This window comes from Lepidochelys kempii, chromosome 15 (genome assembly GCF_965140285.1).
Source record: "Lepidochelys kempii isolate rLepKem1 chromosome 15, rLepKem1.hap1, whole genome shotgun sequence".
Lineage (NCBI taxonomy): Eukaryota > Metazoa > Chordata > Testudines > Cheloniidae > Lepidochelys > Lepidochelys kempii.
In genome coordinates this window covers 14,753,993-14,770,998 of record NC_136394.1, presented here as the reverse complement: position 1 = coordinate 14,770,998, position 17,006 = coordinate 14,753,993, and the positions used below count along the sequence as shown (strand labels likewise).

Here is a 17,006-nt window from a genome sequence, read left to right as displayed (position 1 = left end):
AACTAAAATTTCATACAGAATGACTTGTTTATGCTACTCGGTATACTATACACTGGAAAATAAGTTCAATACACTGGACCCTCGCTAGAATGCTTGTCAATAGAACACAAATTTGGATATAATGCAGTCATGGACATGGATCCCATATTTAAGTGCCATACAATACGAGTATAGATGCAATGAATCGACTGCTGAGCACTCTCCTGTCGACTCTAATACTCCGACTGCGCATGTGCTCCTTGTTCTGATGGGAGAGCATCAGCTATTAACTTAGCTGAAGTTGCGTATCTTAGATTGACCCCGCGCAGTAGTGTAGACTGCTGTAGGCCGGGAACTCCATACAAATGTAATGTAATAAAAATTTACAGGTACAGTATTTGTCTTTAGAAAGATGACAATGTCAGGCAAAAGGAAGGCTTACTCAGTGCAGGAGAAATGGGACATCATCATTGAATGACTTAGAAATGGTGAAACCCAGACAAAGATTAGCCATCCATGAAAGGTGGACTCGTTAATGCCAATATCACAGCTAAAGAATGCTAACCAGCTTAGAACTTACATTCATAACCTGGATGAAGAGTATGTCCTTCAAAGAAAATGAGCCTGTTTAGCAAATGATGCCAATGTACATGTGGCTTGTGCAAGAACAGCAGAAAGGCATTCCGATCTCTGGTCTGCTCTGTTTATAGAGATGCAAGTGGAAAAATTCGACCGGGAACTTACTGGTGAATTCAGCAATTTTAAGGCAAGTGTAGGTTGGCTATGGAGATTTCAGAGAAGACACAATCTCTCGGATTGCCATTTTGGGAGAAAAATGCTCTGATGCTGATGCCGTGCAGTTGTACCTTGCAAAGGTCAGGGAAGTTGTACAGGCAGAGGGTTACTCAGAGGAACAAGTTTACAATGCAGACAAAACAGGAATTTATTATAAAATGTAGCCCGATAAAACCCTGCCTGTCAGAACAGGTGAACGTAAGAAGGGTATAAACAGGCAAAAGATCACCTTACTTTATTTTGCATGAATGCAACAGGAAAGCATAAATTAAAACCATTGTGCATTGGAACGTCTTGCATGCCTCGGTGCTTTCATCATGTAAATGAATTGCCTGCTGTTTTCGTACAAGAACTCCAAAAATTCCTGGATGACCAAAAGATATTTTTGAACAATGGTTCTTCACCAAATTTGTCCCTTCTGTGCAAAAGCATTTGCAGGAAAAACGCTTAGAAGAAAAGGCCAGTCTTTTGCTTGACAACTGTCCAGCACATCCTCCGGCTGAAAGACTCAGAACCCGTGATGGTAGAATCTGGGTTGAATAGTTACCTAAAAACACTACTTCCAAAATCTAGCTGCTTGATCAAGGTGTTGTTGCCATTTTTAAGCAACACTATCAACAGAACTTGGTATGACAAATGATAGTGAGTTGTCTCACTTTTTTCTGAAGTTGACTATAGAAGACTTTTACATTGGTGGTTCCTGGAATTTATTACACACTGAAACAGTAAACCGCTCTTGGATGGTGGGACTGAGTTGTTTGGCCACCTGCTCCTGGAATAAAATGAAGAAAGCAGATCAGTCTGACGAGGGGTTTATAGAGGAGGAAGTTGGAAGAACAGACATGGAGTGGGTGGATGCAGGAGCTGTGCCAGCAACTGTCTGGGCTCAGGGTAACTGTTCTGTCTCAATATAGAGTCCTGGATAAGAGGCTATGATGAAGCAGAAGACTTTTGTCCCGTTGCTGAAAGACTAATGGATGACCAAATTCTTCAGGCAGTATGACTAAACAGTCCAAAAGCTGAAGAATTGGCCTTTGCTGTGGAAGAAGAGGAGGAAGATGAAGTAGGCGTTCCAATGTCAACTGCGACTGTAGCTGGCTTAGACTGCTTTGAGATGGTTCAAGAGGCAAGACGTTGAGCCTATAAAAAAATTATGCAGCTACATAGTCTTTTGCAGTCCACTAAGTGGAAGCAGCACAGCAGCAAGAAACAAAAGCAACTCTCTGACTTGAAGAACTAGACTAGTTTATTGTAATGTCTCCTTTAAATCTCTAAAGCAGATTTTTTTCTCATTTACTGTTTCCTTCAAGTAGGAGTTTATTTTCTAAGGCTTTCTATACTTTATGGATGTGACAAATTTAATTTAATTTTAACACTATCCCTGCTATAACGCAGTACTTGGCATGGATCCCATATCCCACATTCTAGCGAGGGTCTGGTGTGTGTGTATATATTCAATCATATTTTATAATATGAGAAAATAAGCTATTTTTCAGTAATAGTGTGTGACTTCTGGTTTTTGATTTTGTAAGCAAGCACTTACCCTCACATCTCAGAAAACAGCCTCCTGAAAGGAGTACAGTAGTCTGGAAAGGTTGAGCCACTGCTTTAGTTTAACTGACATCAGTCAATGATCAATACTGCAGGCATTGACTACTAGTGCACAGAACCAGTGGCCTGAATTTAAAAATACTCACTTGGAAACCAATTACATTAGCCTTTGGCTGATCTTAAGGCAGGAGAATGCCAAAGGCTGCGAACTACCTCACTTGGGGAAACCTGTCTGCAGAATTTGCTGAGGGGGGTGTGTGTGGAATAGTTTTGAGGTGGCCAGGTGGTAACTCTTAAAGTGTATGTGGCATTTCACTTGTAGGATGCCATGCAGTATGCTGCAGAATCCAAAGATGCAGAGCTGGCAGAGAAGCTGCTCCAGTGGTTCCTGGAGGAAGGCAAACAGGAGTGTTTTGCAGCCTCTCTCTTTGCATGCTATGACTTGCTGCACCCGGATGTGGTCCTTGAGCTGGCATGGAGGCATAACATCATGGACTTTGCAATGCCTTATTTCATCCAGGTGATGAGGGAGTACCTTACCAAAGTGAGTATTGCTTCTGTTGAAAGACTCACTACTTTGTGGGGGGGAAAAAAAAAGTGCTTTGTACTAGTTTCTTGCACGTTTTAGCATTGTCCAAACTGAGCTAGGTAAGACCATGTTCATGGATTGTTGAGATACTGAACTCTGTTCTAGAAAGACCAGTTTGAGGTGGAGGTACATAAACTTCAGCACACCTCAGTGATCATGCTACATAGTACATAATAACCAATCAGAATTAAACCTGATGCTTTGAGGCTATAACTCTTAATTGATAAGACTAAACTGAACTGTTTCTCTAGCTGCTATCTATCCTTCTAGGAACTGTGAATTGAGACTCCGAGCAAAAAGGGCTAATTCTGTGCATGCTGTTTTCTTGAATACAAGGGCAGTCTATTTCTCTGTGGTGTTCCAACCATTTACTTTTGCCTTCCAGCTTTTACATAAAACTACAAGGGTTAGTTTTTTTTCTTAAAACCTAGGCTCAAGAACTTTCAAAATGTGATGTCTCTTACCATGCCTCTGCCTCCTACCAACTTAATTTTAGGATGCCACAGTCATCTTGCCTGAGACCTAACTAGTTCTCTTCATGGGAATAGTGGGGTAGTACTTCGTGAAGTAGCTAGCCTTCTGAAGCCCTCCCACATCAGGAACTATGGGAATACATCTACATAGTCCCATAGGTCTACAACTAAAGAGTCTACAGAATGTTTCAGGCTAATATATACACAGTGGATTCATATTTAACTTTCATTGCCAATCTTGTAAGCTTTCTGCATTCTGCTGAAATTGTAGCATCAGTGTTACTGAGACATTTCAGTAGTTCGGGTCATGTTTGTGTGACCTGTCCAGAGGGGAAGGAGCCACTGTCAACATGGATGCAACTTCAGGCTTTATCTCCTTGGGGCAAGAGCCTCAGCTGATGTAAATCATAGTTGCACCACTTCAATAGAGCTATACTGGGGAGGCAGGGGGATCTTGCCCGTAGTAGTCATAGCTATCTGTCTGCAAATATGGAGTTGCTAAATCCCACAGAGTGAAACAAAACTGACTTATCACAAATGTAAAGCTAGAAGAAAATAAGTGCTACTTTCCTGTAGATACTGAGGAGATACATGGCTCCACATCAACACAAGGTGGAAGTCACTTTTCTACCTTCTTAACATGGGTAACGTTTTACTTTACAGTGCACAAATGTGCAAATACTGTCCATGCATGGAAATTCATGATTTAAGTACATGGCAAATACTATATACTGGTGGAGTTGCTGTGGTTTAAGACATGCCATTTACATGATAAATGCAAGTTATATATATGGTAAGTCTGTGTATGCTGTTTAATTACCAAGTAACCTGGCAAAATAAGCTGTCTGCAATTGTAAGTAAGATGTAATATCTAATCCATGTACGTAACTTGTGCACTGTAAAATAGTGACTAAATGATTTTCTGAGCTCTAAATATCTCTTGCCTTTATTGTCCCAATGTTTTGATTGTGGCTTTTTTGCTTCAGATTTGTTTTTTTAATACTCACTTGATAAGTATTCCCTTCTGAACTTTCTTGCAGGTTGATGGGCTGTTTAATAAGGTGACAGTCTGATTTTAAACTTTGTGTTCATTTGTGTCCCTTAATATATAATCCTAGGATTCTTACTGGAACCTAGTTGTAGCTTCTGCCAGAAGAGCAGCATAATCTTTTTGTCTGTTTCCTATTAACTTCTAATGCTGTAGAAAGACAGCTTCTCACATGCAACTTGGGAATCCAGCCAGACTTAGCTCACTTTCAGCTGGGGAAAACTAATCACTGAACACTGTTAATAAGCATTTGGGCTAATGATTCAAAAAAATTTTTTGCCATGAGTCCATCCTTAACTCCGGTCTGATGTACTACATTCTTATTTTTTTGTTGTAGATAGCCCATTATAGGAATCCTGTGACCTTCTGGTTTACTATGCTGCAAGATCAGTTGTGAAGAGGGAGGAAATATCTAGATAACTGATTCCCAAGTGTTCTGCTTTACTCAGGCTACATGTAAACAAGTCTAGCAGCTTACCATACAAAGTAGTATGATCTCTTTAGAGAAGTGATGGCCCCTGACTTGGCAGGACAAAGCTTCCCAGCAGAGACTCTTGTCTGCATGCTCAGAAGCTGCTTTGGACTGATCTTTTGTATGCAAAATCTTCAGGATTTCAGCACAATAGCTTCAAATAAAACTAGGTCTAAGACACTTGCATGTAAGAGTGGGGCAGTGGATTTCTCAAATAAAAAATGAGGTTTAAATAGTAACTTTAAACTGCTGGCTGGATTTACAGGTGACCATTATCTACTAAATGCTAGACTCTCACCCCCCCCCCCCCCCAAAAAAAAAAAGTGAAATGTGCATGGTGAGTCTGATGTGCAGTGAAACTAATTTAGTTTGTGGAATTAGAAAATGGGCTTCCTTTACTTAAATTTGATAAATTCTGTACTTCCTATCACATAGGCTGAATACTGTTGCTTCCCTCTAGAGGGAGTAGTATCCACTATTTCTGGATAGATGTTAGTTATGCTGTGGATTGCACTTAAAAAGTTATAAGCATCCATCTTATTTAACAAAGGTCCTATTTTTTCAGTCCCAAGTTGGCAACTCTGAAGGTGTGATACTTCAGTAGGCATCAAATTTGGGGGGGCATGGGTGCTAGCTGACCAGGCCATTCCAGACATGCTTCCTTGTTGTAGCACATGTAAATGAATCTATCGGATAAAAAGGAGTTCCAGAGCAGAGGACCTGCTACTAGGAACTCCTCTCCTTCCTCCCCCCCCCACCCCCCTAGAATTCATAGCTAGGGATTTTAGTGCTAGTAGTTTTATTGTGGTGGTAAGCAGTGGCTGTCTAAGATATCAAAGACTAAACTAGGTGTGTATAGAGCAAAATAAAGACTTTGTGCTGTACCTGTAGCTTCAGCCAGTTCCCCCTGTAAGACCACATCAAACTGTCTTCCCATTGAAGTCCTAGGAGATTGCACTGCCATCTAAAAGAAAATAAACTACCTCTAAATTAGTGAGAATATTTTAAAGCAATATACCTATAATATTGGCTCTGTAGCCTATTCCTAAAAGTTATCTGGTGTGCCAATAAATTGTGAACAGAGCTTATTTGCTGTACTAGATCTATTCACTTTACATAAGATACAGCATTGATTAGTCAAACCATGCTTCATGATATATTGTTTCCAGAGGCAAGCATACTGTAGGCGTGTGTTTTCAGAATTTCTAATTGAAGATGTGGTTAGTCAGCAGCTGTCTGCCAGAGAGTTCTTCCTGCAGACTTGACACTGAAGCTCTGAAATGGAAATTGGCAGCTTGTGTTGCTCTCCATCCATTGATAATGTTGTGTCCTGCAAGTGCTACTAAGCATTACACCTGTACTTCAGATAGTGGACTTTGTTGTATTTAGCTAAGCAAATATTGATGCTTATTTCAGAATTAGTCTCCCCTCCTTTTGGGTTTTAGACCCCATGGACAACTTGGAACACACAAGTATGTTCTAATGGCTTCAAAATAAGATTTGCAAGGGCAACCCTTTAAGACTTGAAGCATTTGGTATGAGACCTACCACTAAGAGGTGGCACATAACTTAGGCAAGGCCTTCATACGCCTCTCCTGTTCACTTTATAACATAGGTGGATAAACTTGATGCTTCTGAAAGCCTAAGGAAAGAAGAGGAACAAGTAGCTGAACCCACTCCAATAGTATTTGGTAGGTGAAAGACTTGGTGTCTTATTTTTATTTTATTGCTAGCAAGATATTAACAGTTAGGTCTCCTCATGCTGGGCTTTTGTCACTTTCCTGTGGCCTATCTGTAATATGGATATTCTCCGTCTCCAGTCAACTTGAAGCAGTTTGTCTTCTCCCTGCTAGGGAACACTACTTGGAGCCCTTATCCTGGATAACTGTCTAGTTGTACTTAATATGCTGGAAAGTTTTGTGCAACACTTAAAGTTTAAACACTTGAATGAGTAGCAGTACTTTAGCTGAAACAATCCAACTTGGCTTATTCCACCCTTTACCATACCACTCCTTTAGACAAAGCATAAATCCCAAGTCTTTCAGTGGTGGGGGAAGGGAGAAGGAGCCATTGGGTGAATGCAAATACACATGGCTTTTGGGCTCCCAGAGTCTCTCCTCTGGATTTCCAGAAGAAACTAATTCTTCCTTGTACTTCCTGTCTGATACCTTTCAAAGAGATTGATTTGTCAAGTGGAAAGGCAGACTTCCAAACAGTGAATGGATTTTTTTTAAATGGCCTGGTCAAGAAAGACCTTGTGTTGAGCAGGTAAATGGAGGGTCTCTTTCAGAATGGACTCTGCAGAAGGCTGCTTCATAGGTTGTTCTTGTCACAAGGTAGATTCTGCTCACTAGCACTGACTTGAAGCAGCTCTGAGGCAGGGAAAGCTCTGTGGTCCACTCTCCAATAGAAAGGTTATCACTGAGTTGATTTATCTGCATGAGGCATGTGCGCTATTGGCGTTCAGAAGATGCATTTGCAATCTGTGGTGGTACACGTACACAAGCTGCTGAAAATTCAATAGCTTGAATTGCTTTGGTCAAAAATTTGACCATGCATGAGTCCAACAATATAAATTGTTTTTTGTGTTTCAAGGAATCAATCTGTATTATTGGGAGGCTGTGTAGCTGTTTCAAACTAAATTGATACCCTTAATTTCCCACCCACACCTCCTACCTCACCTTACACTGGCATTGATGGGCAGATAATGTATTTTTCATTACATTGGCGATTTCAAAAACCCAAAATTCTCTTTGGGTCTAACACTTTGACCCAAAACAAGATGCTTTGTTCTGATTTTGAGCATTTTAAACATTTTTTATTTTAAAAAGCAAATTTTGAAACTTTTGGTTTTTCCATTTCTCAACATTTCCTTCTGAAATGTTGAAACGACACTTTCTGTGTTTGGTTTTTATAAATTCTTGTAGGCTTTTTCTAAATGGACACACATTCATGACATGTTTTGGTGTCATTAAGGTTTTTTTATTTTGGTGGGGGTGGGCGTTGGGGGCTTGAAGTCTTAGTCAGAATTTCACCAAGCTCTAGGTACTGTGAATTGCTCTAAATCTGTCTGGCAAGAAAAGCTAATGGCCTGTTTTCACATCATTGTGTCCTCTCCTCCATGGAGGAGGTATAGTTTAGGTTCTTCCATCTTGTTTGTTAGAATACAAATATGCTTGTTAACCAGCTATATAGCCATTCTAAAGTCTGGGCAGTTTAACACCACCTCATCTTTTTTTTTATTCCAGGCATTTGCAAAGCTTTCTTTAAACAAACTCCTTCTTCCCTTTCCAGGCCAGCAGCTAATGTTAACAGCAGGCCCCAGCGCAGTACCTCCCCAGGCCAACTTCCCATATGGATACACAGCTCCAGGATTCACCCAGCCACCTGTTTATGGTTTCAATATGTAACTAGCTCTTTGACAGATCTACAGTCTGTTTTTCTCCCTTCCTGTCCTGCTAACTTCTTGGAGAAGTTTACAATGGTCCTAAAGGCACAGATGACCCCTCGGTTGGTTGAATACTTGCTGTCCCACTCAGTGAGAAGATTTCCAGAGGATACCTGTTACCATTATTTATTGCTATTGTCCAGTTACATTTCAACCTCCAAAGGCAGCTTTTGTTAATTATGTTGCAAGACTCTTGGCTGAAGTCGAGACACTATTTATCTAAAACTCCAAATACAGCAATAACTACTTGGGGCCAGGGGGAAGAGGGAGTGCATGTTCCTTGCTGCAAACCCATTGCCAGCAGTGGTTGTGCTGGGGAATCACCTGGCACCAAGTCGTTAAAGCTTTAAAGTACTGTAGCTGAAGCTACTAAGTAGGTAGCATGGATGTTCAGAATTGAGTTCAGCAGCATCTTACTGGTGGACTGTTAGAAGTTTGCTTAAATCTGACTACCCCATTTCGTTTGCGATGTTGTATGCAAAAAGGAGAATGGGCTATGGAATATTTCTTAAAGTACTCTGCAAATTGTTTGGAGGAACATGGGGGAAATTTTTTGCAGAAAGTTCTTGGGGGTGGGGGGGTAGATTGAGCCTGTTCTGTACCTTCTGGGGTAGGTTTGAGTCTTAATTACTGAAAGAGAATAAATCTGATCATACCGGAGAGCAAGCAAACTTCCCAGATGCTTTTTTCTTTAACAAGGTGGGAGAGCATGTTACTCATTTGACATTAAATGGTACAAAAGGAAATCTCAGCTATATGTATGGCAAGTTAAACGGAGCAGGAATGTGTGTGCGTGGGCTGCCAAAGTACTATGAGCATATGCTAAGGTAACAATGATTCAAAGAGTGCAGTGTCAGGATGGGGAGGGATATAGTGCTAAAATATTTGAGGTAGTGGAAAGGGATATAATCCTGGTTTTGCGCCTTTATTAACTCTGATGCTGGAATTAAGGTTTTCTGCTCCACCATCTTGGGCTGACTCAAATTCCTGACCCTGACTGGCAACTAGAAGCAGTGTCATCTGATCTGATAGGGTTTGGCAAATCTTGGTTTTGCTGTGCTGTAGTATAAATGGCACATCCACCGTTCACCTTTTTCTTTGAGAATGCCAACAGAGCTGTATTCCTTTGTGCCACTCTTCAAATACATATATCATTAACGTTTTATGTACTGAAATTAGATAACAATGTATAATTTATGGTTATGAACTTTGTGCTAATCATGAATATTATAAAAGTCCAATTATAAATGTAAAACTGGTGTACACTGTGGTTGTAGTCTTGATTATTTTTTTGGCAGGGGGAGTTGCATCTACCAACAGTGATGGTACCAAAACGTCAACTGTCAAAGCTAGACTAGGCCTTTGATCACTGCCCTCCCCTCTACATTACCTGCACTGTAGTAGGTCCAGAGCACTTTGGACTAAATACTTACACTGTACTTTCCCCCTATAGATATTCTGAGGAGTGAATGAGGAAAATAAAAGTATCAGGCAGTTCTTCTACCATTTGCAGAGTGTCTTGCAAGTTCCAGGTGAAACTAACTTTTATGCTATGAACACAATGCCCTAAACTTTTTATTCGTCTGGGGTCTCAGCTATATACATTTTAGATGCATTTGTTTATCCATTCACATCTTGGGAACGAACTTAGTCATGGGCTTCATGAAGTGCCCAGCCTAGACTTGCATCCTTTTACTGTACTTCAGTTGTACTGTAGCCTAGCTTAATACTGGACTGTAGTCTTTTGTGGGGCCTTTCCCAAAAGTGGAGCGATGTAAACTAAGCAGAGCTAAGTATAGGAGAAACTCAACCCCTGGAAGCTACCAAAAGAACTAGTAAACGATCCTCTGCTGTAAATCATTCAGTGTATCTTGGAGAACTGCCTCCCCATCACTTCTACACACTCCAGTATTCAAGAACAGAACACAAGGCACACAACTGCCTCCTTCAAAACAGGAGCATGTTAGAGTAGGAAAGCCCTACACCTGCATGTGAAACTAGCAGCCATATTTGGAAAGGCTGAAAGTAATAGACTTTAAGCATTCAAACCATCAATAGCTGCATTTCTCATAAAGGGCTGTTTAAGATGGCTAATGGTATAGGCAAGCTCAAATTCACAACCTTGCTGATAAGGGTACTGTAGGTGTCTTTCCCCCCCCCCCCATTCTAGCACTCTGGTGTTGCACAACCACTGCTCTAACTTGTATATCCCACTTACAGAAAATTGGTATAGGTTAATAAAATATGCTTTCAGTTGCTCATCAGGAACTTGAAGAGGAAACTAGTGCCTTATTGAAGAGTGTCTCCAAGTTATCTGCTCTAATATTCTCCTATAAAGAAGTCTTGCCATCAGCTGTTACTGGATCAATTCTAGGGTGGTGAACAAACCAGATCTCACTTTTCAGTGAAAGCCATCACAAACACTGAATCCTAGAACTAAGTTTTTTAGAAAATTCAGATATACCATAATATAAAAGTGTTTTCTGTCACTGGTCCATATGTGACTTGGCTAGCTCAGGAGAGCAATGATACTGACCTCATCAGGATTACTTGTGTGGAGAAAGGCTTTAGAGTGGGACCCCAGGTTCATATGGTGTATTGATTGTGACAATTGCTGTTTGTAGGATGTCATGGTTTTTGGCTTTGCTTTAGCAGTGGGAGGAAGGAAAGAAGATTTGAAAACCAAATATAGATAGTTGCTATAATCATACTTTGTTTAGGATAGTTTCCCATTAACTTACTATTGACATAAATATCAGATGAAATGTAGGTAACCAGTGTAGATCATGGGGGGAAGGGAGATGGAGAGAAGAATTCTACTTTTTAAACAAGTACCAAAAACCTGTAAGATTTTCAACTAGTAACGGACTTAAACCTAACTATAGCCTAATTTAGACCTTGGCAGGTATATAAAAATTTGTTTTTCTCTAGCAAGAGCTATGGTACTTTAAGGAACTGAAACAATTGCAGGGAATAAAGCTCCTACCATGCTGCTATGGCAAAAATTTCAGTGCAAGCATCTAAGCCAGAGAACCTTAATTTAAAGGTTTCAAAGTAGCAGCCATGTTAGTCTGTAGTCGCAAAAAGAAAAGGAGTACTTGTGGCATCTTAGAGAAAAACAAATTTATTTGAGCTACATTCCGATGAAGTGAGCTGTAGCTCCCGAAAGCTTATGCTCAAATTTGTTAGTCTCTAAGGTGCCACAAGTACTCCGTTTAAAGGGTCTGTAGATGTAAATGAAAGGGGTTATTTCAGTGGCTCTCAACTTTTTTACTGGTGACCCCTTTCACATACCAAGTCTCTGAGTGAAACCCCCCTTATAAACTAAAAACACTTTTTAAAATCTATTTAACACCCTTATAAATGCTGGAGGCAAAGCAGGGTTTGGGGTGGAGGTTGTCGGCTCATGACCCCTGCCCCCCCCCCAGGGCTCCCAACCCCCAGTTTGCAAATCCCTGGGTTATTTGTAATCTCTTAAATGCAATTCTGGCAAGTACTTGCTTGTAAATTACCAACAGGTGTTTAGGCATAGGAGGAAGGACCAGAATGTCATGTTTCTAGTATAGCCCTATAGATGCACTTCTTTTCTACATAAAACTGACCATCTATTGCTGTTGTTGGAAGGTAGCTGATATGGAATGGGTTACTCTTCAGATCCAGCCACTAGAATTGTACATTCAGTGTAAATATGACAGCCCTGCATGCTTTAAGGTTACTGTTTCACTACCTCCACCTCAAACTTCTCTGCAATAAAAATGCAGGTTTCTAAATCCATCTGCACCAGCAATAGAACAGTCAAGTCTTTTGTTTAATCTAGGTGTCACATGCATGTTCCAGTATAATAGACTTCCCTCATAAGCCCTAAAGAGGCTGCACTACAGGAAATTGAACTGATCACCTGCTTTAGACTTAAAATCAAGCTTATTTAAGGGTAAGAAAGTGGAAACTAAGCCCGTCAGTCGTCTTGTTCCCAGTCTTGCCTCATTTGTATTGGGGAAGAGTGTTCCTACTGAGAAAGTAATGACGAGTTCCCATGTGTTTCTTACAACAATTGCACCAAAAATGCTGTGATGTATAATGTTCCGGCAAAGGAGGGTGTGAAGTTCTCTGCTCTTTTAACAGGATAATGATCCTTGTTGGCCAGGACTCTTCATCCATTTCATAAAAAGAAAAGGAGTACTTGTGGCACCTTAGAGACTAACCAATTTATTTGAGCATGAGCTACAGCTCACTTCATCGGATGCATGAAGCTGTAGCTCACGAAAGCTCATGCTCAAATAAATTGGTTAGTCTCTAAGGTGCCACAAGTACTCCTTTTCTTTTTGCGAATACAGACTAACAAGGCTGTTACTCTGAAACCATCCATTTCATGTAACTAAAGCAGCCCATCAGCAGTTACTACTGTAGGGGAATATCCATTCACATTAGGGTAACGAATAATTCATGTCGGGGGAAGGCTGTTTCAGGAAGGATATGAGAAAAGGATGCATAATAGAGGGCTCACATACATGTCTGTCACCTTGTCCTTCCGCTGTCTGAGAATGGGCTTCCTTCTTTACAATTAGCCTTGGCTATACATCAGTCCACATGGGGTCTTTGTTTCCATCTCCACTTAATATGCCCTGGGAGAATATTAAACTTTCTCTACTCCCACTCAGCAGGGAAAGCCTAGCCCAAGGTATTGGGATTCTGCAAGCATTGTATCTTGGCTGTTAAGTGACTCACCAGGCTAGATGGAAATAGATGGCTTAACTCTCAAGCCTATAAGGCACCTGTGCTGGTGGAAAGGTATGTGTACTGTTCCTTGTACTCTTGATAGAAATCCTGTTGGGGTGGGCTAGCTGGGTATCTACTTGCATAGAAGCTACCATCACTATCCTGTGTTCCCTCCAATGCAGGTTGGTTGACTGACTGGTTCCAAGTGATGCTCTGCCAAGTCTGGAGGTAGAAGGTGGAGGGATGCCTCTTGCACAAAAACAAAGTTGCTCCTGATAGCTGGCTTTTCTAAGACCCATCTCTCTGCTCTGGTATCAAACCCGTGGGCTAAGCCAGAAAACCCAGGAAGACCATTTCTCAACAGTAAGCTCCATTTTCTTGGCTATACAGAAAAAATGTTTATTTCAGGAACTGTTCTGCTTACTTACCTTTTCCAGGGTTGTACAACTATAACAGCACCACTGAATATCAGTCCTGCAGAAGCCCTGCCAGAATGCCCTAAAGTGCTTCAGTCCCATTTCTAGTTGGGAATGCAGAATGTACATACGGTACTGAAGAACTCCAGCCAGGCAAGATCTGTTTGATTTATGATATTGTTATGGCAGTGTTCCAAGCGCACATGGGAGTAATTACCACCGGGTACCAGAGTTCATTTCAATCTGTGTTTAATATATTCTCTATAAAATGTCATCTTTAGCCACTGCAGTCCTAACATATAAACAGCTGGTATTTAGCCCAATATGCAACTTTGTCTGTGCAAATAAACCCTGCCGAAGACAGCTTGCTGTCCTTTCCTAGCCAGTTGGCAACAGGCATTTTGTAAGGTATGTCAAAAACAGCTTGACAAATCCTTGACCTATATTTGTTGTATCGAAAGGGGGGAAAAAGGAAAGAGTCGTTTCCCATTCTTATGTCCTCTGCTACTTTTTATATAATGTAGATAATTGTAAAATTGTCTGTATCTCTTTATAACTGATAGCTGAGTATAGCCAGTTAGGAAAACTAAAATTACTAAATAGCTAACCCTTATGTCTGACCACATCTGACTTGCTGATTAAGAGTGTTAGAAATGCTAAAACCACATTCCTAAAACAGAGTGCTTCAGTGAGTCCAAGTTGCATTGAAAAGGCTATCTGACCCAAAATGACAGGTTAGAAAACAACCTGATCTTGGAGGTTTTAGACCTGCATGCAGCAGGTCACATACAACTAGCAGTTCTGAAGGTTAGTGGAAACTGTTGCCTCCCTTCTCATTTATAGCATTTTCTACTACATTGCTAAAAGAAAAGGAGTACTAGTGGCACCTTAGAGACTAACCAATTTATTTGAGCAGAAGCTTTCGTGAGCTACAGCTCACTTCATCGGATGCATTCCGATGAAGTGAGCTGTAGCTCACGAAAGCTTCTGCTCAAATAAATTGGTTAGTCTCTAAGGTGCCACTAGTACTCCTTTTCTTTTTGTGAATACAGACTAACACGGCTGCTACTCTGTTACTACATTGCTGTAATCTCAATATTCTGCTATATATAGCTTGAGTCATCACTTTGCTCCTAATCTAAATGTGTTTGTATGCTCACCCTAAAACACACCCTGGGAGAATGCTTGCTTGAATCCCATTAGTTCCCACAGGGAGTGGAGTTTTAGGGCATTTTGAAGCTGTAACAAAATCCTGTGAACTATATATGAGAAGTGCTTCATCACAGCTGTGTGGGAACAATGGGAGTATTCTTTAGAACACTGGAATATATCTTTAAATTGTGTAACATGGGGTGGCTTTGTACTTGCTATTGCAAGCTGCAGGGGCATCGTTCTAGCATAATGCATGGTAATTCTACCTACTGTCTCTTTTTTGTTGTTGTTGTACCTTACCCTGCAGCAAACTTTCAGTCTTTCAGAAAAGGTTTAAGTATAATGGATGTGAGCTAGTGGTCTTATTTGTTAGTTTCTGTCAGTGCTCATAATGTGCTGTGTGCTCATGAGGGAGACACGGATCCTGCCTCAATGAACATAAAAGCAAGATTTAAACTCTTCTAGACAGGACCATTCCTACCTTGAACTTTAGTGTTGCAGCCTGTTAAATAGTTGAATGAAACAGTCAGGAGTTATGCTTTTTTGAAGCAAGTATTAACAGTATTGCCAGCTGCAAACAGTCAAAAATCACAAGTCATGCCCCAGAAAACTGAGATTAGCTTAAAAATCATGAGATTGTTTTAAAACAAATGCACTTCGGATTCTCTGTCTCCTGATTTTTGAGCCTTTAGGGTTTGATTTTGTTTTTTCCAAACTTTCCTCCACCAAGAGGCCTAGAATCTTATTAAATGAAAGCAAGAGCCTCATCTAACCAAAAGACTCCAGGACCTGGAGCTTCAAGAAAAATACCAAATAGCACAAGATTCTTGATAAATTTGGCAGAGTTGCCCCTGGGAGGAATCGGCGGTGGTGGTGGTGGTGGTGGTAAAAAGGTTGTTCCTAGCAAGATGACCTAATTTGGGTGCTGAAGTCCGCACAAAGAAAAGGCACATAACTGGTTTGTCAGCCCTGGCTGCCTCTCTTTGTGCTTCATTGTGTGTCCTGAATGTGAAAGCAGACTTCATGTTTGGGGAGCATTGTGAGTGTGTTTGTGAAAGGAGCTGTACTACAGCTCTCCTTTCTGAACAATTAGCTCCGAAGGCTGATGGGAAGTTGCATGTGTATGACCTGATGAACTTGACAATACAATATGTCACGTCAGCCATTTGTGTAGCACCCACCTAACTACCAGCATTCTAAGGTGCTATGCAACATTCTGCAGATTCAGCTGCACAACAAAGCTCAGAGCCGTAATAGAAGACATGAGGACTCCGAAGTGTACGTGACACGTTCATGGTATTCCTCGTAATCCTGCCTAATGGAGCAAGCTGCCAGCTCATCACAGAAGAGCTACTGAGTGACTTTGGCTCGGGGTGGTTACTGAAGATGGATGTGATGAGGATACTTCCCCAAAATACCTTGCAGAGAGGGATTGAGAATATTTGTCTGGGATCCTGGGGAAAAGATGCCACGCATGTAATACGAATGAAGGGGACTGTGTCAGTTTACACTGAAAAGTTCAGGACTTTTTTTTTAAAACATTTTAGCTGTTCTTTTTAAAAGTTCTGATGATTAAATTTTAACATGGGTGAAGAAACAGCCCATTTAGTTTCACTTCTGTTTCTAGTCAGTTTCACTATCATTCTCACACTGGCACATAGCTGAGGTGTTTTGGGTTGCTAACTCTGCACTGGGAATGTTTAAATCCAAACAAAAGTTTTAATTGGATTTTTTACAAACAGCTGAAACATGGAAACATTTCCTTTGCCCTGATGTCTGTAAAACATTGCTTTCTTAACAAACTTGAATTTGGAGCCTGAAATGGACATTTTAACAATTTTCTTTTTTTTCCATGGTGAGAGGGAGGAAGATGAAGGTGGGAAGGGCAAACTCTTAGCAAAAAAGGCCACAAGCAGGAGTATGACTTTTTCTCCCAGCATATCCTTTCCCCAAATATGAAATGCAGACCAGTACAGCAGTGATATCTGATTTGAACTCCTACCTGTATGATTGATTGTGAGGCTACATCTATACTATGAACTAGGGGGTGTGATTTTCCCAGCTTACACACTCATCCTGCAGTAGCTCAAGGAGAGCTAGCCCAAGTATAAATAGTGGTGTAACCTAGTGGTGTAGTCAGGATAGCATTTGCCGTCACAGTGGTGGCACAGCTTAGCTGGACTGGGTACATATCTCCTCTCATTTCAGGAGTGTTTGTACTTAGCACAGCTAAGCCACGCTGCTGCTGCGTGTATGACTGCAGTTACGCAGCTGTGTATACTTGCCTTAGCTCTCATGTGTACATGAGCTCAGGAACCACACCTCTAGCTCATGATGTAGGCATCGCCTTAGGAGCTTTTTTTTAAA

General features: G+C 40.9%; 1 protein-coding gene across 2 annotated transcripts in view; it reads left to right on the top strand.

Moving 5' to 3' along the window:
* Positions 1-11,426, top strand: part of CLTCL1 (clathrin heavy chain like 1) — a 61,025-nt gene extending 49,599 nt beyond the window's left edge. The window contains exons 30-32 of one of the 2 annotated variants that reach the window (XM_073312864.2): positions 2,648-2,869; positions 6,523-6,598; positions 8,202-11,426. In XM_073312864.2, coding sequence (XP_073168965.1) covers positions 2,648-2,869; positions 6,523-6,598; positions 8,202-8,317 — 414 coding nt within the window. In that variant the 3' untranslated portion in view covers positions 8,318-11,426. Of the gene's footprint in view, positions 1-2,647; positions 2,870-4,427; positions 6,451-6,522; positions 6,599-8,201 lie in introns of those variants that run through there. The other variant, XM_073312865.2, reaches the window with a different exon arrangement.
* The last annotated feature ends 5,580 nt before the right edge of the window (positions 11,427-17,006 follow it).